At 41.9% G+C, this 26,780-nt stretch overlaps 2 protein-coding genes across 4 annotated transcripts; one reads left to right on the forward strand and one right to left on the reverse strand.

Moving 5' to 3' along the window:
• Nucleotides 1-223: 223 nt before the first annotated feature.
• On the forward strand, nt 224-5,270 carry fads2 (fatty acid desaturase 2). The gene is made up of 13 exons (XM_053884921.1): nt 224-498; nt 827-1,079; nt 1,529-1,639; nt 1,778-1,975; nt 2,262-2,363; nt 2,427-2,552; nt 2,615-2,675; nt 2,753-2,829; nt 2,902-2,999; nt 3,878-3,974; nt 4,051-4,130; nt 4,786-4,911; nt 5,034-5,270. Exons 2-13 carry the CDS (start codon nt 891-893, stop codon nt 5,083-5,085), a joined length of 1,317 nt encoding a protein of 438 aa, XP_053740896.1. The 5' UTR covers nt 224-498; nt 827-890; the 3' UTR covers nt 5,086-5,270.
• Nucleotides 5,271-5,463: 193 nt separating this feature from the next.
• eps8l2 (EPS8 like 2) lies at nt 5,464-23,977 on the reverse strand. Of its 3 annotated transcripts, none has more exons than XM_053884920.1 (21): nt 23,790-23,977; nt 20,483-20,533; nt 20,029-20,075; nt 16,013-16,077; nt 15,109-15,270; nt 14,629-14,778; nt 13,858-13,937; nt 13,687-13,793; nt 13,550-13,620; nt 13,314-13,440; nt 10,995-11,083; nt 10,846-10,920; nt 9,812-9,960; nt 9,568-9,736; nt 8,538-8,572; nt 8,368-8,467; nt 8,180-8,299; nt 7,672-7,723; nt 6,769-6,937; nt 6,553-6,685; nt 5,464-5,995 (listed from the first exon to the last, which is right to left on the reverse strand). In XM_053884920.1, exons 2-21 carry the CDS (start codon nt 20,515-20,517, stop codon nt 5,915-5,917), a joined length of 2,016 nt encoding a protein of 671 aa, XP_053740895.1. In that variant the 5' UTR covers nt 20,518-20,533; nt 23,790-23,977; the 3' UTR covers nt 5,464-5,914. The 3 variants fall into 3 exon arrangements, with proteins under 3 accessions (XP_053740895.1, XP_053740894.1, XP_053740893.1); XM_053884919.1 differs by having other exon boundaries at nt 23,783-23,977; XM_053884918.1 differs by lacking the exons at nt 20,483-20,533; nt 23,790-23,977 and having other exon boundaries at nt 20,029-20,278.
• Between the last annotated feature and the right edge of the window lie 2,803 nt (nt 23,978-26,780).

The raw sequence follows: 26,780 nt of genomic DNA on the forward strand, positions 1-26,780 counted from the left end.
ATAATAATAATAATAACAATAATAATAATAATAATATTTGCACGGCTGTTTTAATTGTTATGATGACCATACATTTAATATCTTCTATATGTTCTACAATAATTTCTTTTTTTACGCAAAGACGTGTCTACTTCTTTTCACGTTTCCCACGTCGATTTGAAATATTCAGATATTTCGCTCCCAAACTGCGCGGCATTCTGTTGACCTGATGTGGTCGGTAGAACGGGAGCGTGGAAAGTCGTGAGTGCGGCGTGGTCCTCCTGGTTCCGTTGGTCTGTCTGCGTCCGCTCTACAGACGACATCAGGCTGCTTTCCTAAACTCCGATTGGCCCAGAACCGCTCGAATGATCGGCTCGGAATGTAGTGAAAGAGACGCTGAATGATTCAGTGAACACATTCAGAGGAGACATTTTGCAGCCCCTGATACTGAAGATGGATCCGCACGGCACCGTGAGGGTGGACCTGCGAGCCGAGACCAGGAGAGTCTGAACTACAACTGTAAGTCCAAACGCTGCTGTTGGTGGTGTGTGAGTGGTGGGTGGGTGGTTGGTGGGGGAGCTGGTGAGAAAACCCGCCAGTTCACGGACAACTGTGTGGAGAATCGGGTTTGAATCGATGCTGCGTTTGTGGGTCAACAACTATGTCGCTTTCAAGACTGAATAAAAGATGTGTGTTGCCATGGAGATGAAGGCGCAGTTACTAAATATACATGTGGTGTTTGATGTTTGATCCGACTGGAGATTGAAGTTAGTGGCACCAGCAGAGGAGGTGAAGCATCACGTCCTCATTCCCATCATCTTTAATTCATGTGCTTCTCCACTATCAGATCACAGAGCGCAGAGCAACAAGTGGAGTTCAGACTGACCATCAGCTGCAGAGCCCTCAGAAGGATGGGTGGTGGAGGGCAGAGCCCGGATCCACGAGAGGCTGTGTTCACCTGGGAGCAGGTGCAGAGCCACTGCAGCAAGAACGACCAGTGGCTGGTCATCGATCGGAAGGTCTACAACATCACCCAGTGGGCCAGGAGACACCCCGGGGGGTCCCGGGTCATAGGTCACTATGCTGGACAGGACGCCACTGTGAGTACCCTTCGACGACCTTGAAATATGCTCTGGTTCAAATATCCTGCAGGACGGACGCCTGTTAACTCGCAAAAGGAAGCAGTGATTTAGTGAAACCCCTCTATCCACCTGACTGTGCGGCTCGACTTCACCATTAGAAATTTCATTGACTCAAAAAGCAGTTTTTAAGTCTTGCTTCTTTGATATATGTCAGCTGAGGTGAAGGTCTTCTTACAGAGTTCCATGTGTTTATCTTTGATCAGCTGCAGCACTCTAACAGTTAGTCAGTTCTTCCTCTCTCAGCTGCAGGGCATTTGATGGAAGCTAACAAAACAATAAATGCCTGTGAATATTAGCTTTAATTCATCTTAAAACTTAGTTTACCTCTTCCATTGCTTTCCAGCTCCTGATAGGTGGAGGATGTATTGTTGTTGGTCTTATGTCTGGTCCTGGTTCCCTTCATTCAGGAAGCGTTCTCAGCATTTCACCCCGATCAGAAATTGGTGCAGAAGTTTCTGAAGCCGCTGCTGATCGGAGAGCTGGCAGCCACGGAACCGGGTCAGGATCGCAACAAAAATGTAAGGACAGAATCGGTCTCAAACACACCAAGACATTTTAAATGCTTTACCGCAGATCAATATTGATACACTGGAAAACCAGGCGATAGATAGATTCAAAACCTGTCGTGAAAACTTGACAGCTTTTCTTTCTTCCAGGCAGCAATCATTCAGGATTTCCAGTCTTTGCGTGCGCATGCGGAGCGAGAGGGTTTGTTTCAGGTGCAGCCCTTCTTCTTCTCCGCTCACCTGGGACACATCCTGCTGCTGGAGGCCGTCGCTTGGCTCCTGGTCTGGATGTGGGGGACTAGCTGGACCATGACGCTGCTGTGCTCTGTGCTCCTGGCTGTTGCCCAGGTAAAGCCATGGCAACAACTTGATCCCGATTTGACCAACTTCCTTCAAATGCATTTGACTTCCTGTTTGGATATGGATTAAAAGCATTTTTGGGAATAGTTGTTTGTTTATTTAAGTCTTCAGTATAGCATTTACAATCCGTTATTTAAATGAAATTGACATTTAGATTTTATTAACGCTCACATTTTGTGGCCCCTGATACAAGTTGACTCGTATATTTTACGGTAGATGCTAAGTAAAAGTCAACATGAAGTCTCCAACAATTTATATTTGTTATATTCTGAAGTCCCAGGCCGGATGGCTGCAGCATGACTTCGGCCACCTGTCGGTCTTCAAGATCTCCTGGTGGAATCACATTTTCCAAAAGTTCATCATCGGACATTTGAAGGTGAACAACACAGTTTTAATTCTCTTTCAGTCCAGTTTCTAATGCCTTTGTTTTCTCTCTCAGGGGGCGTCTGCTAACTGGTGGAACCACAGACACTTCCAGCACCATGCTAAACCAAACATTTTCAGCAAGGATCCCGACGTCAACATGCTGCACGTGTTCGTCATCGGCTCGACTCAGCCCGTCGAGGTGAGACAGTTGGTCAAGAGTCTGGGAACCATGGTGTAACTCTGCGCTCCTCTCCGTCCCAGTACGGCATTAAAAAGATCAGAAACATGCCCTACAATCACCAACATCAGTACTTCTTTCTCGGTATGTTTCGGTGGAGCTCCTCTCACTCAGGAAAGGAACATGTTAGGAATCACTGAAGCACTGTTTGTTCTTCCCAGTGGGACCACCGCTCCTCATTCCAATCTACTTCCACGTTCAAGTCATGTACAACATGATCTCTCGCCGCGACTGGGTGGTAAGAGGCTTCCAGCCACTTTCATTCGCTGACTTTCACAAAAAAATTGTTAAAAAGGTCTCTTCTGGTCAGGATTTGGCCTGGAGCATCTCCTACTACCTTCGCTACTTCTGCTGTTATATTCCCCTCTATGGCCTGCAGGGGTCCCTCGCTCTCATCTTCTTCGTCAGGTTTGTTCTCCATGAAGCGTGATGCATCTGCTGGTTAGACATTTGTTATTTATTGTTCAATGGATGATGGCATTGCCTCATAATAGAGAGGACCTATCACTATGTAGTAGGAGTGTGAAGAGACATAGTTCTTAGAACCTGACTAGAGACCTATTTGCTTGACAAAAAACAAATGCTGCAGCGAAGACACCGCTGAATCGAATATCTGTCAAATATCCGATATAAAACTATCTTTGCAGTTTATGGATCAGTCCATATTTTTCATTTAAGGGCTCCATGTGACGGTGCTGTTTCCTAAATTGGTCAAGTTTTATATAGTATTTTCTATATTATTTTTTGCTGTGGCATAAATATATTGTTACAGAGTCTCTCTGCTAAATTATACTCTATATTAAATGATACACATTTATTATGGTAGACAATCAGGAGGGAAAAAAATTGAAATAAAACAAATATGGATTCCAAATTTAATCTCAATGAATTGAACTAGTTAACTGGCTACTAATGGAGAATTACTCACACACTTTCTATCTGTTCTAAATGCATCTTAAAGCGAGATTATTAAGTGGCCATTAATTCTTACAAGGTTAGCATGTTTTGAGCCTCTTCTGCGGCTCTGAGGTTATTCTGAAGAATGTTCTTGACAGTAGCTGTTGTTGTGGTAAACAAATATTTGCATGAGCATAGTATTAATGGCCGCTCTTGGGTCGATAACATCGTCCTAAATGAAATATCATTATTGTGACTCACGTCTCTGAGGCTAGCTAGCGTGCGGTCAGTGACAGATGTGTGGAGTGCTGTCAGTCTTATTTTCACTCGGCTGTAATTCGGAATGGCAGACTAGGTGGTTATCACTGAAATGTTACTGCGACTGGCAGGTTCCTCGAGAGTCACTGGTTTGTGTGGGTGACCCAGATGAACCACCTGCCCATGGACATAGACCATGAGAAGCACCAAGACTGGCTGACCATGCAGGTACCCGGGTCACACTGGAGCTGACTGCTGGTGAAAGGTCGCTTCTCCTCCGATGCTTGACAGTCTTCTGATTCAGTTGCAGGCCACGTGCAACATCGAAAAGTCTCTTTTCAACGACTGGTTCAGTGGCCACCTCAACTTCCAAATAGAACACCAGTAGGTCAAACTGTGGTTGGACTGTGTCACTGTCGAAAGTATGGGGCCAGTATTTACCATATTTCATGAGGGGTTTTGGTAGTTTTAGTTTGTTTTCATTTAATTTCATGTCATATCAAGCCTTTTCTGTGGTCCGCTCTGTTACCAGAAGATTCATTTTTATTTTATGTTTGTTAATTATAATTATTATTTTTGAATGTGTTATCATTTACCTCAACTTCTCTTCTTCTCCCACAAAATTATTTTTGTCTTCCGTTAAACGTCACATTTTGATTATTACATTATTATAACTGTATAACATGATAATATGAAGAGTAAAATGTTTATTATCATTATTGTTTTCCATGTTTAATCCTCATCATTTTCAATATTTCATTACTCCATAATTTCTTAAAACTTAAGTTTTAAATACATTGCATGCCCCTGTGTGTAATAATGTGGTACTGGGTTTGTCTACAAGTACATGCAGTACTCAGTCATAGTATGGAGTTCAACATTCTTTATCTACCAGTTTTGATGTCCAACGTGAGACCTTGTTTACTTTTTTTTTTTTACGTATGTTATATCTAAATTAACGTGAATGTATGTGAGGACCACACATTTTCTGGTGCAGATAAGTGGGAGAAAGTAAGTGAAAGTAGTCTTTCCATTTCAGCCTGTTTCCGACGATGCCACGCCACAACTACCACAAGGTGGCGCCACTGGTTCAGGAGCTGTGTGAGAAGCACGGTCTTCACTATCAGGTCAAGACACTGTGGGAAGGCCTCGTTGACGTGGTTCGGTAAGTCAGATACTGAGTCAAATCTGTTTAAATATCTCGACATGGATGAGCTCCAACACAAACCTCAGATTTGGGAGCTAACATTTGGTCTCGTTTGCATCAAATCTGTTTGTTGTTTCCAGGTCACTGAAGAGCTCAGGGGACCTGTGGCTGGATGCGTATCTCCATAAATAAGTCTTATATATTTCTTATAATTGATAATCAATATTGTGATAAATGAAATGGTTTGCACGAGTTTCTAGCGTTTTTTGTGGCTTTTCATCCATACTTGGACTGTTGGTAAAAACAAATATATATGCATATATATTGCATCCAAAGACTGAAGAATGATGTACCTTTTACCTAAAGAATAAACACTGTGGAGCAAAATGTTTTTTCAGTCTGTATTTTGCACAGATCTATTATTATTATTATTTATATTATTATTTTTATCAAGTAAACAACACAGTCTCTGAGAATATTCATACCTTCCTCGCATGTTTGGCACATATAACGTTTTTAATTTTTTTTAATCCTCTTGATCACTCATGCTTTGTGTGTGTCAGTGAAGGAAAGGAACATTTTTGTCTCAATTTTGTTGCATTTTATTAATAATTGTAACTGTAAACCATCATATGAAAATAATTGGCTATATATCCGAAATGAGTCATACGTCCTGGCACAGATATTTAACATCTACGATTCTCTGATCTTCCGAATATACTCGCAACAACAGCATGAACGCGGACCATACTTTGTACTACACTTAGTTTGAGGTACATGCAGACACTCACATGCACGTTCACCTGCACAACATTCGCATGCTCCTCTTTTCATACCACCAGCGACGAGAGGGCAGAGCAACATTACTGAACACTTGGATACTTACACAATAGGAGACACCAAATAAATACACAATTACAATTGTTTACAACATTTGAGTGCTTTTCTAGACTCCTAATTAGGATGATTGGTGAAGCAGAAACGAAGAGAAGCAAAGCGTCTTGGTGGTCGCCGAGCCGTTTCAGTCCTTTTTGCCAGAGTTGATCCTCTCCAGCTGCTTCTTCATGACTTCGTCCAGTTCTGAAGACTCAGCACCTGATTTCTACCATTGAAAAAAAGGGTGATTCAGATGATGTCAGCAGAACTGAGGGTAAATAATCCGCACCATGCCATGAACAAGAGGACACGCTTGCAGAAGCAGATGAGTGTGATGGGGTGCATGTTAAAGGTCATTCAGATATTAGCTTGTGGTGGAGATATGATGAAAGTGAAAAAGTGGGATTGATCCACATCAGAATGTAGAAGAGGTTCAGCACCTCTATGTCTGAGCCAGTTGAAAGTGGGCAAAGCTGCTCCGGCACATCATTCACTGTTGCCACCAGGAGCTCGTTCATCCCTCTCGCTACTAGATGACAGTTCATCCAATACAGTCGTATACAGCCTAATTCCCATGAAGAGTTTCATAAAATGTATTTCCAGTGATGATTGATTTTGTTTGGAATAGTGGTGGCCAGTTTGTGTGAACCAACCCAGTTTAAGCTAGATGGGCAGTGAGGATTCTCTTCCATCAGATGGGCCCAGTTTGACATATTAGAGTCACATGGTCCACAGTAAAACATGAGCAATCTCTTGGCTATAACCCGAGAATACTGGACTGACCTCCAGTTCGGTCTTCTGCACCGTTATCTGACAGTAAACCCGAGCGCCCTCCTCTCCACACACCGCCTTCAGTTCTTCCTTGTTCAGAGAAAACAACTGCGCTCCCGTCAGGATCCCCAAACACTCCACCGTCCTGCACACATCACATCACATCACGGGAACTTCATTTTTTGGCCTCATAATATTTCTGCGGGACAAAGTTGAAAAGCCACTCACGGCTTGGAGAAGTCCTTCGCCGTCAGCCAAGCCATGACCTGCTCAGGACTGGAGTCAAAGGTGAGTGGCACATGGCTGGTGGAGTTCCGCTCCACTCGGAACTTCCTGATCGGTGCTTGGGGTTTGTTTTTGAGGATTGCCGATAACTCGTTGTTGACATCATCCATCTCTGTAAAACACACAAGACATTTGATCATCTAAACCAGAGGTGGGCAATTCAATTTCCTACAGGGCCACATGAGAAACTGTAACGTTTGTGAGGGGGCATCATGCCAAAATAAAGACAGCGATGACTGCAAAGCATGATGGAAAAATATCCATCAAAATTAAGTAACAAGGGCAAAATGAAGCTAAGAAGATGAAATGTAATTAAGGATATAAAGAAGAGTAAATATGCCATGAAACCTATAGAAATATTGAATTTTATATGCATTTAATTTGAATAAGATAAAAAGGCAATTTATTTCAAAATATATGTTCAGTATTCCTTCAATGTATTTTGAGGAACAAGAAAAACACAAAAATGGCCAATGAAAAGAAAAAAAATTTGTCTTAAAACAAGAACATACAACGTTCACTGCTGAAGTGATGGTAACTAAAAGGAAAAGAACAAAATAGGCAGAAAAACTCTGACGTCAGACGGGCCACAAAAATACAGGCACCAGTCCTCATATGGCCCTGGGGCCGAACTTCCTTCAAAAACAATGGTTTTAACTTACTGGACAGAACACACATATAAGAGAGGTTGTTTCAGATTCAGCAACTTGTCAGGAGGTTCCCACGAATACTAGTTTTCTTTTTGTTGCAGTTTAACAGGGGAGCTCAAGCCAGCATGTTGTGTAAATATACTACATCCATACACGCCGGAGCAAACAGTTAAAGAAGTGTTAAACTTTCACTCACTTCTGTCTTTAGTTCCATGGATAGGAGAGCTGGGCGCCGAAGTCCTGAAGTCCTGCAGCAAGCATGAACACGTGAGAAAATCTTGGTTGTTGTGAAAACCGGTTTGTCCTTCGTCTCATCGGGTTTATTTTTGTGTGTGTCAGCCAAAACAACACGGCGCTCGATTCAGGGAGTTGCTGAACCACATGCTGTGTAATCTGCGGCGTGTGCTGGTGCGCACACATGAATGCTTGTGTTTTATTTCACCTGCTAAACGTCAATCTTCTGTTGTGTCACAGACAAACAAATTCTAATTAATGGAGGCGAGAACGATGAGATAATGAGTCGTGTGCCAGATCCAACGACAGATTTAGACAGAGAGCTGACCTAGATTCCTGGAGGAAAAGAACACTGCCATCTCTGGAGCCGTGGACTGAACAATGGGATACATGGATGGATTATCTCAGTATGGATTTGTTGCCTCTTTTGAGCTAATAAAAACCTACAGTTCCACCAATAAATAAAGTACCGGGTTGAAGACGCTGTCAGGCTCATCCAACTTGACCACATCCAGGATGTTGTACGGGACATATCCGGCCTGGCCACTGCGATTCCGCAGCTTCCACCACTGCTTGTCATCTTCTATCACCTGTTTGAGAAGGGTCTCAGTTACAGCTGGCTGTGCAGCACAGTGTCGTCCAGTGACGGACGTTTTACCTCCAGGACTTCGCCTTGCAGCACCGACAGCTCGTTGGCATTACGTGCTACAAAGTGGTAGCGGATTTTGGCAAATTTCCGTGTTAGGGACATGTTGGACCTGTTCAGAGTTGGGATTTTGAATTCCGTCTTCTGATATTAGTAAATATGGGAAATGCTTCACTACTCACCCATTTGATGAGCTTGAAGAGTGACTTCCGTAAAACTGCGGAAAATAGGATTATTGTGAACTGTTATTGTTAACTAGATAATAACTTTAAAAAAAGTTTTATTGTGAAAAACTGAAGAGTGTAGAGACATTAGCGCAGGTTAGCATCCTTAGCTCAACCACTAACACGACTCAATCTTCAAGTAGCCAACAGATTCCTGTCATGATAATGACATACAGTGGTACCTTGGTTCTCGACCACAATCCGTTCCGGACAGCCGTTCGAGAAGCGATTTGTTTGAAATCTGAATGGATTTTTCCCATTACAATGAATGGATAAAGAAATAATGCATTCCAAGCCTTAAAAGAGGCTTTTGTAGGAGTGAATGTAGAGTGTCTGCTGCAGGTGCGCTGTTCCTCTATGTGTGTGGCCGCTGCATGTGGGAGGGGTTGCCGAGTGAATGACGTCTCTCCAGAAGTGAAGAGGTGCCCGGTGCGTGTCCAGCTCTGAATGTGCGCTTCTGTGCAGTTTGGCTGTGACAAAGTCATAAACCAAGTCACGCTCTGTCCCAGACTCGCCTCATCCCTGTCCCAGCTCCAGCCCACAACAGGACATCAAACCCTGGAGTGAGTGCTCCAGCCTCGGAGGTGTGGAGAGAGAGCACCTCCCCTGTGACACTCTACCACGGTCCAGTGCGGAGACAGGAAAGGTTTTACACCTCAATATGAAGAAAAAACAGTCAGTAAATGGAGGTAACTCGACACGTCTGCATACATATACACAATAACAGAGCGCGTCGTGGGTCAGCTGATCGGTCTGGCGCATTAGTTTTTTTCCCATCTTTTTTCGGGGGCGTTCGAGTTCTGGATTTTCGTTTGAAATCCGAGGCAAGAAAATTTTTGTTGGAACTCTGATTTGTTCAAATTCTGGGACGTTCGAAAACTGAGGTACCACTGTAGTTATGTTTCATTTCTTTCTAAAAACCTTGCTACATTATTTACTTGAGGCAGATATAGTGAAACAACCGTGTCCTTTAAGCCTAACAGCTTACTTCATCGGCTGAGTGCTGCCTGTATTTGGGGCTGGTGGGAGACCGCAGAGGTCCACTGCTGCTCTCTGTTTCCCATGGGGACGTTTTGAAAAACTCCACCGGTGGCTCCCAGCCGTTTCGGAACCTGGGGTAGTAGGGCGGAGCGCACTGGTCTGCTGGCCACTCTGCCCTGAAGAATGTCACACACAAAAAACATAGAATCATTCCATTTGAATGTACTAGGAACAGCGGTTAGCACAGGTACCTTGGTTTGGTCCATCCATCACCGAGCAACTCAAAGGTGGTCATCTCTTTTGGGGAGAGATGCCCGCGCAGGAAGTCCACAGCATCTTTGCACAGGTGAGGAGAAATCACCGACCTGGCCAGTTCAGGACTTCCACAGCTCCTCAGCACCTGGCCACAGGTTTGGCCGTGAGTCAAGTTACAAGTGCCATAATGTGCTGCAACAGCTGTAGTTTTAAGATCCAAAGTTTCAAGACAATTCAACTTGCGAATGCTTGCATGCTGCACTGACTCCACCACTGAGCTCACACACATCCAGTGAACTAAGTCCTTTTTTTTTCTTAAGTCAAATGAAGTAGCTAATGGACGAAGCTTCTAATACAGACCTCTATGTCAAAGATAATGCAACGGATATTGCTTCGAGTAGTCGTCGTTGCTTGATGCTAAGTTCCACAAATAAGCTCCCCCCCAGTGTGTTCTGCCTCGCTACAGTCTGTGTCTCCAGTCAAGTTATTGGACATCAACTAGCAGTGGAATTTGATGCATTTTTGGTGATTTGAGGTGGTGTTTTTCACCCCATACGGTAGATATGGAAAACAATGAGAGCAAGAAGTTATGTAACGCCGTCCACCAAACGTCTGGAGTTCTGCTTCTAATTCGTCCAGCCAGTGTTGGGCACTTTCACTGCTCAGATTTTATCATGACACTTTGAAAAGCCAGTCCTAATCCTCAGTCTTAAATCTCTGCAGCAGTATCGAAGGTGTGGCCACGTCAGGCTGCACCTGCGTCACAGTCATGCTGCTCCTGTCAGGTGAGCACTTTGAAGAGCGCCAGTGGGTGTGGCCAGAGGAAATACCAACAACAGGGGAAATATCTAATTGTAACAAATGCAAACATTGAAGTGTGTGTTTGAACAGGCTCCGTACGTTCCTCTTCATTCTGCAGACTCAGGTTACATAAGAGACTGGAAATGGATTTACATTGTCGTCCTGTAATGACCACTGTCGATGGAACATAAAAGGCGTTTAACTATCTTAAATCAGACACAATGCTCACCAGATCCAAAGGTCCAAAGAGGAAGTGGACCAGCTCGGATGAGCTTGGGTTCTGTATGTGTTTCTTCAGCTTGGCCTGCAGGAGGAGATAGAGAGGAGTGAGAGTGTGGGTGAAGCCTCTGCAGCAGGTAGGGTGGATTGGAAGCTCACCAAGAGGTTGAGGGCCAGCTTCAGTTTCTGCAGGCTATCAATGAAGTCGGCCTCAGTGGGGGGTTTGGCCCGCAAGGTCAGCATGCCCTCTGTAAAGCAGCAGAGGCGAAACAATGACCACACGTGGACTACAGGGTTACACTGTCTGGTCAGGGTTAAAGAACACCAATAAGATCTCGATAATCATAACTTGGAGAGCACAGCGAAACCACGACAGGATTCCTCACACTGTAATCCAGACAGCCATGTCTCACCGCTAGCTCTTACTAAGCTCTTATTACAGGCCACAACTTTAAGACGCTCTTCCCCCAGCGCCTACTGCAGCATGTTTTCATCTATTGGAAAGGATCTGCAGCTGTGTAACTTCATCGCTGTTCAAGCTTCAACCTGCATTGTATTCTTATGGTAGCACAAACAAACAAACCAAAAATGAATGTTTGATTATATTTCTTATATATTGGGCCAGTTCATTTTAGGCTCTCACCTTCAGTAACTAGTTCCGAGTCCCTGGTTCATTTAGCTGGTATTTCATCAAGTAATTGTGTTTTATTGTGCTGCTTAAATGAGAATATATGGATGACGCTTGTGCAACTACTACTAAGCTTTAAGCGTCTCTTATTTTTATTTATCTACATCAGTAGTGTAATAGTGAAAATATGAGGGGCAGCAGAAAAAGATTCTTAAATTAAAGGTAGTTTTTATGACTTAAATATTATAAAATATGGGAATGTTTATTTATGCCATGACATAGCATGCTTTATATATGTTATTTGATTATATATAATTTCATTTCATTTAAAGATATTGAATGATTTGGCTGAAACATGAATATTACTAGATATTTTGTTCTTTTTTTCTTTCATTTATTTTGAAAAGTGCTGAAACTTACTCATTAAAAGAACGCAAGTTGTCAAATGTAAGACTGAAGAGATCATATGTACACAAATCAAATTTGATGCTAAAATGTGTTTATTGGGTATTTATCCTGCAGGAAATAACTATACCAAATGTCAACGGATATGTATGGATCTTTGTTTTTCGGAAGCGAAGCGCATGATCGCACTGAAGTGGAAATGTGTAAATCCTCCAAGTATTCAAAACTGGTTGGCTGAACTGAGCTCCTGTGTTGCCATGGAAAAGATGTCTTTTTCGATCAAAGGGAAGGAAAGTGTTTTCGAAGGGATCTGGGGTTCATTTCTTGAATATCTCAAACATCGAAATCTAGACTAATGTGGACTGATGTTAAAAGATCCTCTTGCCCTTTGCAACTTGATGCTTGTTACATGCAACTATATGTACAAGACGGACATTGTATGTGAAGTAAACAAACGATTGTTATTTACTGTTTTTGTTTTTGTTATTCATTATTTTATTTTATTTTATTTTAATTCTCTATTTTCTTTATTTTCTTCTTATCCACGCTGTTTTTTTTGTAAATAGGTTATATAAATAATAGTTGGGTTTTTTTGTCACACAGCCGAGATCTTCAATGTGTATGTGCATTTATATGATTATTATTGTAGCTGATAAAAATGAATAAAAATATTGAAAAAAAAAAAAGAATGCAAGTAAGAAAATCAACAGCGAGGAGGAGAATGAGTTATACTCATAATCCATCATTGTACTTCAGCGGGCCGTATGAATGCAGGTAAAGGGCTGCATGTGGCCCACGGGCCGGACATTGCCCACAGCTGAGTTAGTGAAAATAGTACATTAAAACTGAGACTTAATATATAACATTCTTTGAAGACTTTTATTTGTGTTCAGGAAAAACAAAAATATATCGGCTCATGACTGCGTTTTAAAATCAACTCCTACCAAGATTCAGAGACACAGTTTGTTTCTGCATGTTTTAAATAACTGTCATTTGTCACAACGTACTGTTTTGACACCCTAATTCTTATTACTTTGTGAATCATTCTATTTAAAGTGTGAGCAGGTGGCATCTGGATAACAGATGTGAAGACCCACAAGGTTTCATTCAACACTGTTGAACACTAGTTCACCACACAGCTCTGAACACTGCACTGCATCATTCCAGGTTGCAGTAATATTATTACAAATACTAACACAAATATTACAATCCAAATAATACAATCCAACTGACAGGTTTGAAAAGATGAGTTATAAACATGTAATAATATTACTTCAGGGGTGTAAACAGAGTAGTGAGTGATCTATTACCACTACCACCACACATCCATTACTGGATGAGAGTCCTGGTCCACAGGACACAAAGAGACAAACATGGTTAAGTGAGCAATACCCAAATATTGTCACTGCTTTCTGCACACCACATCAGAAGAAAGGGAGACAGACCTGCTGGTCCTTTCTTCTTATTCTTCTTACTCTTGTTGCGCTGGTTGAGCTGAGAAAAAGCCTCCTCTGCTTTTTGCAACCGCGCCACAAAGATTTCAATGTCGTCCAGGGCACAGTTGAGAATTTGCTGAGGGAAACAAGTCTTAAGTTGTTGCGAGCGTGACATTAGGAGACGTTGACAGAGGGTGAGTAACATAGAGACGACGTCGTGACCTTGTGAAGTCCCGAACACTCACCACATCCTTCTCGATTCGCTGAGCCAGCTTTTCGTGTGTATCGGGGTCATTTTGTCCCGAGGCTCGTTTAGCTGCACCCACACAAAACACCAGTCAAAACTTTGCAGTATTAATGCTTTAAACAGCTTTGTTCATACTCTGTGGAACTGGTGCAGCCACTCGTCCAGCTGCAGGGGACTGGCCCCTAGGGGCCGAGGGAGGTAAGATGGTCTCTCTATGGCGCTTCATTTTCTCCTGGTTGATCCTGAAAAAGCAAAGTTGTTAGCTCCATCCATGTTTTCATACCTCGGATGCTCCAGTGTTCTCACTTGAGTGTCTGAAGCCTCATTTTCTTCCCATGCTTGTTGTCTCCAATGGCACTGTCTATATCTGCATGGACCAACTCAGCCTATAGGGGGCGAATACACATCAACATCATCATCCAGACAAACACCACAACATTCAATCACCTGTTCCAATATAAACATTTCATTGATATATGTTTGATACATTTGGAGTTATCTTGTGTGGAAACAGATTCTCTCTGTGAATCTAAGTGGCAAAGGTAACAATATATTACAAATCAATAATATATTTCTAATGAAACATATAAAGCTGGCTGTTTACTTTGTTTAAGGGGGAATACTTCATGAAACTCTTGGTCGTCATAGCTGGTGTGACATCTCCTCATATGTTGAGTAGGAACCACTCATTTGCATAGTGATATGTCAAGTGCAATTACATGCTGCATTTGCCCGCGTTTTGGCGAAGACCGTCCACTGAATCTAAAAGTGACCTCAAGCCACACATGTGGGCGTCTTTCTTCAGCGTGAACGTTTGAATTTATGCCTCTTTGGCCAACAGATTTAAAGGTTTCAGTCCGACAGGCTTCACAAAAGTTCTCTGAAAGCTTTATGCTTGCTAAATATTTCTTTTGTCTACATGTGTCTACCTGTATCCTTCATGATAAACATGTATCCTTTAAACAGCTGGGAAATCTGAGCCTGACCATTAAATTTATGAATGGCATAAAACCCAGACTTATCCCGAGCTGCTCAGACAATGGAGGATGTAAGGTGAGACAACAGCACGAGACCCACCTCAACCTCGTCGCAGTGGAAGAAGTGGATGTCTGGTTTATGCTGCTCATTGTCCTGACACACCAGCAGCAGCACGGAGCGGTAGCGGGTCTGGTTCAGCACCGCCTGACACAGGTGGATGGTGGGGAGGGGGAAGTTCTCCAACTCCTCCTGCGGGCAAACAACAGTCTTGTTAGGAGAGTCCATTAAGCTTTAAGCACTTGTTAATATTTGCTCAAATGTAAATGGATACGAGATAGTTATGAATCATTTCGAGAATACAATAGAAATATTTTATACACGCAGAATAATGGAAACAATGGTATGTCATTTGAGTCTTTGAGCTGTAATAGATGTGATATAGAAAGATCCATCACTCAACTATTTGTTGTTTTTCTTGAATAGAATGTAAGATTGTTATCTATTTTAAAGGGAGGATGTTCTTGTGGGGACCTAGCAGTGATCATTTATCTCTGTTTCAGATGTGCTCTATGGATATACCTGTGTGTCACAGTCCAACAGACGGACGGCCTTGTCAGTGACCTGCAGGAGCATTTCCTGGGTCCAAATTTTGTCCTTTGAATCCAGGAGGGCTAGTTTTCGGATGGCATCATCCACCGTGGCGATGGACTCGGTCTTGTCCATGATGAAAGTCGAAAGATGCTGTTGGTTGAAAAGGACAGATTAAAGCAACTGACGTGTTACGTCTATTTTACAATACAGAAAATACAAACATTTAATGGAAGGGGGTCGACAAATACCCTCCGCGTTGCTCTTTCGCCTCTTGGTATAAGAAATGTGAAACAAGGACATCATGTTTATGGCTTCAAACGTGGGTCCTGTAAGTGCTGCGTTATCGTGAATATTTGCTTTGGAGTGATAAAAACTGAAGCATTTACTTATCTTGGTCACATGACTGGAGTCGTAGTTCAACACCATTTGGAATCAAGGAAGCTTACAGTGTAGCTTTCTGCTTTTGAGCAGCACGACTTTTCATTCATATGTGAAAAATCTAAAAATAATCTCTAAACTACAGACTCAGTTTGCCAGGGTCAGAGTTACTGGAACACTGTTTAAAGGTGGAATTGTATTTGAACAAAAGCAATGCAGAAACCAGTTTATAGCTTCTTAAATTCATCTGGAATTAATCATAAATCATGTGGTATTAAATAAGGAATTAAAGTGGGGAAGATTCCACAAAACATTCTTTAAAAAGTAAAAACTTCAAACAATATTTGACACTAAATAATATCACAAATATATTGGCAGACTCTGTTTAAATTTCAAAGACATTTCGATCAGACTCCAGAGTTGTTGCTTCATGAGTCTAAATAGATGTGTATCTGATGTTTAAACAAACCAGCTCTGGCGCTTTAACTTCACCATCAAACCTGTCAGCTCTCACCTCCACGTGATACTGTGACGTCTCATGCATGATGAAATTGGAGTTGGAATATTTTTTCCTTTGCTCTGGAAAAAAAAGAGGGGATGTACACAGCATATGAGAAAGTTGTAGTGAGTTCTAGTAAAAGTGACAACGTTGAGTGCAGTTTGTGAATAAGAGTAGAGGAGAAAATATTAATAATGTATTGTGAAGGTGATGATTTTAACATGGTTGAATCCTGGCAAAAAACATTATTTTACCTTTCTTCAAAGTAGTCATTTGCAAGGTGCTGACAAGAAACAGAGTTAGCACCTGATCAAAGATCAATCTGCTTATAATTAACCAGATAACAGATATAAAATGAGTCAGGATGTTCCGATATGTTGAACTAGACTGATGATTCAAACACAATAATTGTTCGAGAACTGTAAAAAAAATAGCTGCAATTTGAATACAAAGTCCAACCCTGTTTCTTTCGACTTGACCCCGAAGCCTCTTGAGTTGGGCAGGACAAATGCCATCCAGTCTTATCAAACAGGTTGATCCTTATGATAGTAATAAATGTATCCTTGACTATATTACACTCCCAGGAGGTCGCCATGATTGGTGTGAGCTCTGGTAAATTAATAACTTCATTAATATGTCATGCATCAGTGAATTATATGTGGAAAATGTGTGAGTAAATCCACGCACAATGTGGGCTGCCGCCATTGTTGGAGCTGCCACAATCTGACTCTCATTGAGCTATTAACCACTTCAGTGGTTGGCAGGTAGCAAGTACAGCTGACTGAGAACAGGTAGCTATCAGCTCCGCTGCCAGCTCTCACCCAGCAGAGTCAACATCCCGATGGTCTTATGTTGCTCCCCGGTTATGCCAGGATGACTCGGGCAGCGTCTCAGCTTAGCTCAGATATTCGAGTGCAACGCAACACCTGCCTTTCTAGTGTGAACAATTGCACTCACTTTTTCTTTGCTACCCATGCTGACGTCAAAATGAAGCGAGAGGTTCCCGTTTACCTGTTTCCTCTCCTCTCTTTCCTGCTTGGCTCCACACAGCTAAAAGAGCAGCATCAGGTGTCTGTGTGAAAGGCGAGCTTCGGACATGTCTTATTAATGACTGACATTTAGGCCAATCAATTCACAGTGCCGCGCGCACGGACTGCAATAAGAGCCACTTAGCCGGCCGGTCCACCGAGTCAATGACCAGCAACAACACGGCCCTTTGGCCCATAATCTACTCCATAAGTGACCTGAATCAGTCAGACAGCTAGACCAGATTCTAAGTGCAGAAATGACGTACAAAAAAAAACAAAAAAAAAACATACTGGAACGGTATAAACATACTTTTTGTATGGAGTGGCTCTTCCACTTAGGCACAGCCAGTGCACTAAATTGAGTCATTCTTTCTTAATATATTTAGTGCAAGATACACAAAACTCCATGTACAGATGAGAGAAAATACATTAATTAATAAATAAAAATATATAAAATTAACAAAGCCCAACTCAGTGTTAACACGCTAGTTAAAAATCTTCTGAAATATGCAGTTAAATGTCTGAAGATAAATGTGCTTTATATTGACCTTTGCCATTCAATGAGCGGCAGAGGTTTAGGAAAGTGGTTGTGTATGTTTGTGAACAGAAAATCTCAAAATGTGCGTCGATGAACTTCAGAACTAGTTCATCTACTGTGGACCCCATTAGAGTTTGGCGCAATTCTACAAAGTCAACAACATTTTGAAGGTTTTCTCATTCATTAGCATAAGTCGCTGCTGCTTGACCTCTTCTTGCATCACCAGTGTGTTTTTGTAGGAGCTCCACAATTCCACCTGTCTGATTGAATGATATAGACAAAATAAATGCAATAATATTGGGTAAAACAAAATCAAAATACGGGTGGAAATGAGCAGCTTTTGTTTGTACAATCATTTGTATAAACATACATTTTAATGCATCAAAAATATCTGAATTTAACCACGATAACTCTCACCTGTAGGCACATTAACATAATTATAACTAAATGATTCATGCTTTTATAATGAGCACCATAACATCACACTAAATCTGCTTTTAAAAGCCATCAGTTTATAACTTTGTGGTGAGGAAGAACTATCTACTAAATTGTTTTAGTGTCATGGGATTCTGGGAATCACAGTGATAAGTCTGCATCAGTGATCTATTCCACTGTAAAATTGTGGTAAACAGACAGATACCTATGCAAATAGCTATACGGCCAGGACGCTACTCCTGCAGTGAGAGTAGAAGTGACAGGCATGTTCTTGTTGTCCTGCAGTGAATCACTAGTGGAGACCATCTGCCACACGAGGCCAGCCAAAGAAAAACAAGTCATGATAAACACACCCGAGGAAGAGAAATAACACCAGCGGTTTCTTCCTTGAGAGTCAAAATGGCTTTGCGGATCACAAGGGCCACATTATGTGGAACAAGTCTAAACTTAGAAAACTCAAAACCAGCAGCCCCACATCAGACCTACATGAATGTGGGGGGAAATGTAGCCAGAGAGAAGCGAGGTGCTGATGAGCTGAGCTCATGTCTGAGGCAGCAGGAGGAGGCACTAACAGGCCAGACTGTGCCTCTTCCTTTCCGCTTCTCAATGTGGCCTTTATTCACCTGCGGGACACGGGCATCCCCACCCTGTTCCAACCACTGGTTTATGGAGACACACCCTTCAGCCTCCACTAACATGGCACATCTGCGGACCACGCCCACACACAATTATGCAAGAGCCGAGATCAAACTCCTCGACATGGCTATAAATCTTACAGGCAATTGTAGTTAAATGGATCAACACATTTAACTGATGCCTATGAGGAAATGTACAACTTGGTTTGAGAAGAATTAACATCAACACATCCCCTTCATGTCCTTCCTCACCTCATCTTCGACATACCTTCCCCCTGTCTACCTACACGCTCTATAAACAGAATCATCCACAGGTCCAAACACGAGTGTCATGCAGGTCTGGCACTGGAAATGTTGGCCACTTTAAAAGCCAGATCCCCTCCCACGTGCTTTGGTGTCTGACCAGCTGACCAGAGGAAACCCTGCATGACAGTCAGTGAGACCTTTACCTCACCTTATCTGTCTTATCAGGTTTGCTTGCTGCAACCAAGTGAAACTGTTACATTCCCTCAACCAAATGTCACTTGAATAGAAGATAGGTTTTCTTTCAATCTGTTTATCTGTCCATCTATAGCGTGTACAAACACAAACCATACTGAAAATGTTCTGTTTTGCAGCTATGTTGCTGTCTTGTTGTTTCAATCAAAGTTGCTGTGTGATCTGGGCAGGAAAGGAAGCAACCACAGCTTCAGGTCACGTCACATCATGACAAGTTCACATCACTTAAATTAAGATGCACGTGTGGCGGGTGAAGCATAGCTACCATAGTGCTCAGCTTCATAGAGCCGACAGCTCAGTCTTTTCATTCTAAATACCAGAAGGCAACAATGTACTGGTGCACATTTTTTGTCTTAGTTTTAGCTTATTTCCAGAATTTATCAACTGTTACTTAGTAGACAGAAATGACATAGAAATACTTCAACATCAGATCTAATCTCAGGCGGCTTGGAAAGACAAATTAGAACAATGGATCAACAGAAAATAGGAAGACATATTTGCCATTGTTCCTATGTGCCCTGCAGGCCATTCCTTTCACGAGCGGATCAGCTGATCTGCAGGTTTCACTAGTTCCTCCACACGATCATAAACATACTGAGGCTTGAGAGCAAGGGACAGATTTCGATGAAATGCTGATGCTGATAATCAGACAAGGAGCATGTTGTTTGATTCTGTTGACTCCACACAGCACATCTATTCATAGGTTTCATCAATGCATGTCACCTGAGTTAAGTCCATTTTCTCATCATCAAAAGTGTGACTTTAAGATTTAAAAGTGCACAATCGTAAAAATAAAAATGATGAGATTTTTCAGTATCACTGATAAAAATGCAGCAAAATCAGATCAGCTTCGGAGTAAACAACAATCCCATGCAGAGTGACAGCATGCTCACTCACCGTACAGGGCCTTGGCGCTGAGTTTGCTGTCAGACCTGGCCACGCCACTGCAATGACAGAGAGGGACAGGGTTACGCTGAACACCCTTCATCTTCTCTCCAACACCTCCAGATGATCCAAAGACTCTTCAGCTTCCACAGAATGACACTCCGAATGTAAAGCGTCCTGAGCCGACTGTCCAGCGCAGGACGAGATTAGCCTGAGATTCTGAGCATATGGACCAGTCAGGAAGAAGGAGGGAGAGTGGAAAGGGAGAGGAGGAGGAGGTGGGGAACGCAGGCAAAGCAAACAGTTCTCCACAGAGCCTCTCTGTGCCCGAGGTCCCTGACCCACACCACCCTCTGCACACTGAGTTAGTGATTGTCCCGCTCCGTCTGACAGCCACTTTGGATAAGTGACAAACATAGAGTAAAGTCAACAGGTGAAAGAACGGAAGGAATGTGGGCACACTCACTTGGCTGGCCTTGACTGATGTCCTAGGTTACTCATGATTCAAGGCATCCACCTGAGGAGAGGGAGGCGAGGTGACTTCACATTTAGGAAGGAAAAACATGAATGTTGTAGCTGTGGCCTCTTGTCAGAGCTGCATCCCAGCAATCTCTGACTTGCTGCATTCAGAAACACTGTTGTCAATAAAGTGTCCATGGTGGAGACCAGAATGAGATGGTCCACATCTCATCCACACTTCTACCATGTGCTATCAATGATGAATGATATTTCAAATGCTGAAAACGCTATTCAATAACATTAATAAAATACTTTTGTGAGCAATAATACAGGGAAAACAACACACAATATTAGTCAAAAACAGCCTGTTGGAGGTCAGCACTCTAGGTGCCCGGCAATATTATCACACATGGCCAGTAGAATACATTTTTAATGTCTATAAATGTATAGACATTAAAAGCATGTCGATAAGAAAACGCCCCTACCACGCTCACTAATTCACTTTAGCAGTTGAAGCTACAATAACAGAAAACATTAGAGCCAAATTTGTATTCCTGTTTAAACATGATCAGGTTCTGAAAATAAATGCTAATCTTGTTTGACTGGTGAACTAGGATGTGCTTTTGGTTTTGGCTTCCAGGCTTCTACATGCTAGGTCAAATGTCGATTGAGCAAAGTGAAATAGAACTGACTTCTGCACTGTATATTCTTCTCACTGCATATGCCTTAGCACAAATGCTAGTCAGCTAGAAGCACCTTTGAAGGTGACTTGACTCAGGCATGTTGGCAGCAGCAGTAACGTAAATTCCAGACCAAGCTGAATAGTTGCATCTGACGAATACATCCTTGCGCATGATCCCCTGCTTATAAAACTCTGAGAGCTTCTAAGTATGCAAAGCGAAGGCGTAGTCGCTCAGTAGCCTGTTCTTCCTCTGAGCGGAGCCAGGTGTTGTGCTGCTCTGATAGTTAGGGGCCCGATCTGCGACCTGGCAGACAGCAGGCTGATATGAGCCGTGTAATTAGATCCACTTGGCTGAACACATCCACATTACCTTGCTCAAAGATTTGCATCAGGTTTACCTCAAACAAAAAAAGCCAATGCGACTTTAAGTGGAATGTGAATGAGTCAGGTGAAAAGAGAGGTCAGTTCTTGCAGCAGCTTATGTAACAGGTATCCACACACACAGGAAGAGCAAACCCTGCATCAGTGCGTCTTCTTGACCCCAAATAACCTGCAGTCTTGAGAATCTTCTCCTTTACAGGGTTAAATGTAAGTGTGTTTAAGACAGGTGAGGCGCTCACCTTTAACCTTTTGTGACTTTGACACACGGAGAATCATTGTGTCGCTTCAAGCTAGCAGATCACTTTGTATTATTGAGTGAGAAGTGAGTGTCCGGTGTCACTAGCAAGCACTTAAAAGCTCCACTGTACTGTTTGATCACCAGGCACACCTTGACAACTCGTGCCATGACATGGACATGAGTATTGCAGGCGCTGCCATTAGTATGGATTAACACTATTCAAATAAAACTCCTGTTGTGCTGCATGATGAAACACACAAGCCAGGAAACACTTTTCAGAGCCTCCACTGACAGCAGAGGGACACAGTAGTGAAAACTAGCCCTGTTTTGACTTCAGGTAAACTTCCCGTTTCTGGCCTTATCTCTGTTATCTTCCCGCCCAGCTATTGTTCTCAGCGCTGGCATCCATCCAGGTTTCAGACTCCAGGTGAGGGCGGAGCAGGACAAGTGTCATGTGCTGTCAACTTGACAGTAAGAGGTAAGACCTCGTCTTTGAGCGAGCTGCTTCGCGTTCAGCCACGACAGCCTCATCTTTAAATATGTTTCTCATAAGCCAACTAAATATCACTATGCTGACTTCATTTCAGCTACACTTGATGTCGGCACTTGTTGTAATGATCACATTTGAGTATCATAACTGGTGGAATGAGGTTGAACCAGAGTTGTCATATCATCGCGCTGCCAGTGACAACAAATCCCAGTGACGAAGGCAAGTCCCCGCTTGTACTAGCTGAAAGATGTTTTCCATAGTACTGACAAGGCTTGTTTGAAATTAAATATAGTACGACTGATGAGAGTACTTTGTTTTTCTTCTGTGGCCATGATCAATAGGGCAAAGACACAGGCAAACATGAACGTGTCATACTCATCAGATACAGTATACATGATCCCTGGTTGTATCAAATTCAAGGCCCCAAACTGGCCCTGTTACATAAGTTCCTGTGGCCCATGGAAGCAGGAAGTGCATTGGGCTGGTTTGAAATAAAAGTCTGTACTTAAGTCAACTGTAGCGCAACCAAATGTCACCACACACTGCCCACAACGAATGCACGGCAAGTGTGCAGACTTCAGACTGTTTCCCAACTAACAGTGGTTATAAATGTCAAGTACCAGCAGAAATCTGATAAAACGTGGAAAGCGGGTGTCATTGTTGTGTTACATAGCGTCTCATAGTTACACCTCCATGAAAAGAAATTAAAAGCAATTTGATTGCCTTAGTTTCACATCGCGTCGCCGGAGGTAATTAACCCTTCATTACGCATGAATTCGCTATGTAAGGTCAACAGCACTCATCTAGTGTGTCAAAAGCTTGTTGTAGTCTCCAGCCTATTTTTCAATGTACTTAAGATATTTGGAAGGGAAATCTATCGAGTACAATCGTCATTACACCGTTTCACATTAGTGATGGTGGAATAATAAACACTAACACATGCTGAAGTATTTGTGAGTGCTGAGGCAGTGCAGAAAAAAAACGTTAAAAAAAACTCACAGAAAAGGTGTTGGCGGTGATAACAGCTCCGAATAGTTAATTGGCCCCTTGTTTGGCTTCAAGGCCCCAGATAAGATTACACTGCTAAAAGGCCATAATCGGATGCAGCAGTAATATCAGAGGATATGATGCACATAATTCGTCAAAAAGAATATGAACTGTCAGGGCACAGTGGACTTTGCTCCGTCGTCCTGAGTAAGCGTTTTGTAAGCAATAAAGGCTATCAGGTTAAATCACGATTCGTTCTTATCAGATGCATGAGGACTGTCGGTGCATGCGAAACACGCTCTCCTGAGGGTCCGCTCCTTCCATCCTGGGAGTAGTGTTATCAGCGTGGTTGGATGAAATAAACAACAGTGACTTACGGATCTTGGTTACAAATATGAAAAATAAAATAAGAAAAGCGAGTCCAAGTTCCACATGAAAATACAAAAATATAAACTGACTCAGGTGCAGTTTGAAGGCGCTGCAGAAAGTGACGGGCACGAGGAATAAGTTGAAGATAAAGAAAACTTACCGCTTACTTTTGTTTTCGGACAACTCCCTCAGGAGCCAGCAGTAAAGTTAGAACCGCACCTGACGCATCAGCCTGCCATTCCCACCCTCCAAAACCCTCCGCACGACGATCTGTTTGCTGTGGAGTTTAGAACTGGTGGTCGCCGCAAACACTCCTGGTATGTTCCGAACACAGAGACAGACGCGGTCGACTGTTGCCGAGCTGAAGAAAGACTCAGCCGGAGAACAGGTGAGTGATAGGTAGGTGCCTGTGCAGGTAACTGGATCTCTGGGGAGGAGCCTGTCAACACCTCAACCGGGGCTTGTTCTGAGAGCTCTCCGAACGCCAGTGTATATAGTATTTATAAAACACAGTATGGTGATTTCACTCAGAGTGCGCGTATTTTGGGTGGGTGCTCTAATGTGTCTGACTACAACCAGTTCTGTCTTACTCATTACTAGTTCTGTCTTACTCTTAACTTGTTCTGAGTTACTCATTACTAGTTCAACTCCAATACAGTAATTCTTGTTCTTTTATTTGTCGTTTTTTTCTTTTCATTTGCAATTTTTGTGAATATTTCTTGTTTGTCCAAATACATAAACACTATAAAAATAAGTTGTGAATTTTTTTTTTTTCTGACATGTTTTCCCCAATAGTTATTTTATGATTTCTGTTATGGGATTTAAACAATTATTATTATTTAGTTAATTCAGAATAAAATACAATTCGTATTATATATGTATATATATATTATTTATTTATTTATTTTTTATTACAATTCCATGGTGTAATTACTCTTGTTAAAATCCTTAATAGTTTTTTTGTTCATTTTGTTGGAGAGAGACACAGAGAGAGCGATTTTACTGCTCTGCTTCCCTATCTTAGTTTAATCAACACATTTGTTGACAACATGATGAACATGAGTGTTAAAATAACTCCCAGGCATGATAGAAGAGTGATGCAGGGACTCATTTTGTTTCATATATTTATGTCTCGCTGCATTTGCCCAAAGTGGTGGTACAGTATTGGCAGGGGTAGGGGATTTATTCCAACTTGAGGGGACTCCAGGTTTGGGTCAGTGCCCTCTCAGTATAGGGGTGTGTATCTTGTCCCCATGTGTCACATCTTTCCCGCAGACAGCAGTGACTTACAGAGATTAGGGTGACCGTAAGGTGCCTTACAATAAAAGTGTAACATTGCAAGAATGGGGACCCAAAAGTGGGGGGCATAGCCAGTGTCTTCACCATCAGAAAACACAAGATCCATGAGTCCTGGTTAATAAAAGAAGCATACCAAACAGTGCTCTGTTCAAATATCCACTTTGGTGTGCACACACATCATAAACACCAATGTTGTCCTCAGACCAACCCATCCTGTGTGCGTCGCTCTTAAGCACAATCTCTCTGAAGTATGATGTGTTATGATATGGGTTACCCTGGAAACCGTCCCATTAGGTTTGATCATTAACCCCAGTCAAAGATTGAGAGATAGTGAGTCTGTAAGAGATTATAAAGGGTTAGAAAAGGTAGATCAAGATAGTTGCGGTGTAAAGTCATGTAAGAGTGGGCGACACAGAGGAGTTAATGTTTATCTGTATTATCATGTAAAAGAAGAAATGGAAAGTTCAAGGTACGCCTTTTATGTGTTGTCATCAGCGCAATACTGCCTTCTGCTGGTGAAAGTGGTTATGGATTTACTACGAAATTATATGAGCCAAAATATAAAATGGTGATGAGCACCACTTATTTTGGGGGCTGAAGTCGTATATTTATTCAAAGAAAATCTATTGTCCTCTTGTAAGTGATACTTATCCGGAGTGGATTCCTGAGTAATAACGCAGTTTTCCTCAGTAACATAGAAAAGCAAAATAACAAAGAAGTCACAATGGAATTCAGTTTACACGATTTGACGCAAACATTGATCATTTCAATCCCGGAACATTTCACTCGAATCCGCCGAAAGGTGTCAGAAACAACACAGTTAAGACAATTGTGCGTTCATGATTCAATGTCTCCCCCTGTTGGATTAAAATGAAACACCAAGCGTTTGCCCAACTCAACACAAAAGTGAAGAAGAAGAAGTAAGGTTGACAATATACAGTCACTGAAGCTAATCGAATATTATATTCAATAATAATAATAATTATTATTAATATTATTATTTCTACAAGAACTTTTCAGAGCTTTTTATATTATATTATATTATATTATATTATATTATATTATATTATATTATATACACGCATGAATAGCTATGTTATGTCAACAGCACTAATCTAGTGTGTCAAAAGCTTGTTGTTGTCTCCAGTCTATTTTTCAGTGTACTTTATATATATGTATATTATATTATATTATATTATATACACACATGGATAGCTATGTTATGTCAACAGCACTCATCTAGTGTGTCAAAAGCTTGTTGTTGTCTCCAGTCTATTTTTCAGTGTACATTATTATATTATATTATATTATATTATATTATATTATATTATATTATATTATATTATATTAGTATTATTATTATTATATCAACAAAAACTGCACATTGTGTGATGGCATTTTTTTCTTTTCATTTCCTTTTTTTTAAGTGTCTATCGCTACATGTGTTCACTGACCATTTAGTTAGGGGAAGTTTGGAACAGCTTGAGTGAGTGGTGTAAGATGTCCAACCTCATTTGGAACAACCTATAAACACGTGGAACATGTAAGAGTAATCTCCACTGCCAAGAGTAGATTAGCTCACAGTTTAGTCCAGGACCAGTTCAATTGCCCGGACTTGGATGTCGAACTGACCCAGCAACAGAAAGCTTGAAAAGTATGACCCTGATGAAAGTCCATGAACTTTAGTCTCCACACGTTTGTTTTGTGTCGCACAACTTCAAATCAGAAATAAAAATTCTGAAATGATTTTGTGTTAGCATAGCCAGATGTTTCATTGTCCAGCAGCCTCTATCTGTTTCTCTTTCTTGCTTGTCCTCTCAGACAATCTGCATAGTGTGGCGGGAAGAACGGAGGCGTTG

The sequence above is a fragment of the Synchiropus splendidus genome, chromosome 14, assembly GCF_027744825.2.
Source record: "Synchiropus splendidus isolate RoL2022-P1 chromosome 14, RoL_Sspl_1.0, whole genome shotgun sequence".
NCBI classification, from domain to species: domain Eukaryota; kingdom Metazoa; phylum Chordata; class Actinopteri; order Syngnathiformes; family Callionymidae; genus Synchiropus; species Synchiropus splendidus.

Excerpts from the sequence above, each read along its gene's own strand:
- eps8l2 (XM_053884918.1), bottom strand. The coding sequence starts at position 20,119 with ATGAAGGGTGTTCAGCGTAACCCTGTCCCTCTCTGTCATTGCAGTGGC. Across the intron at positions 13,441-13,549 it reads AGCGAATCGAGAAGGATGTG|CAAATTCTCAACTGTGCCCT; the intron begins GTGAGTGTTCGG and ends TGTTTCCCTCAG. Across the intron at positions 8,468-8,537 it reads TCTTCAAGCTCATCAAATGG|GTCCAACATGTCCCTAACAC; the intron begins GTGAGTAGTGAA and ends AACTCTGAACAG.
- fads2 (XM_053884921.1), top strand. The coding sequence starts at position 891 with ATGGGTGGTGGAGGGCAGAGCCCGGATCCACGAGAGGCTGTGTTCACC. Across the intron at positions 1,976-2,261 it reads TGCTCCTGGCTGTTGCCCAG|TCCCAGGCCGGATGGCTGCA; the intron begins GTAAAGCCATGG and ends TATATTCTGAAG. Across the intron at positions 4,131-4,785 it reads AACTTCCAAATAGAACACCA|CCTGTTTCCGACGATGCCAC; the intron begins GTAGGTCAAACT and ends TTTCCATTTCAG.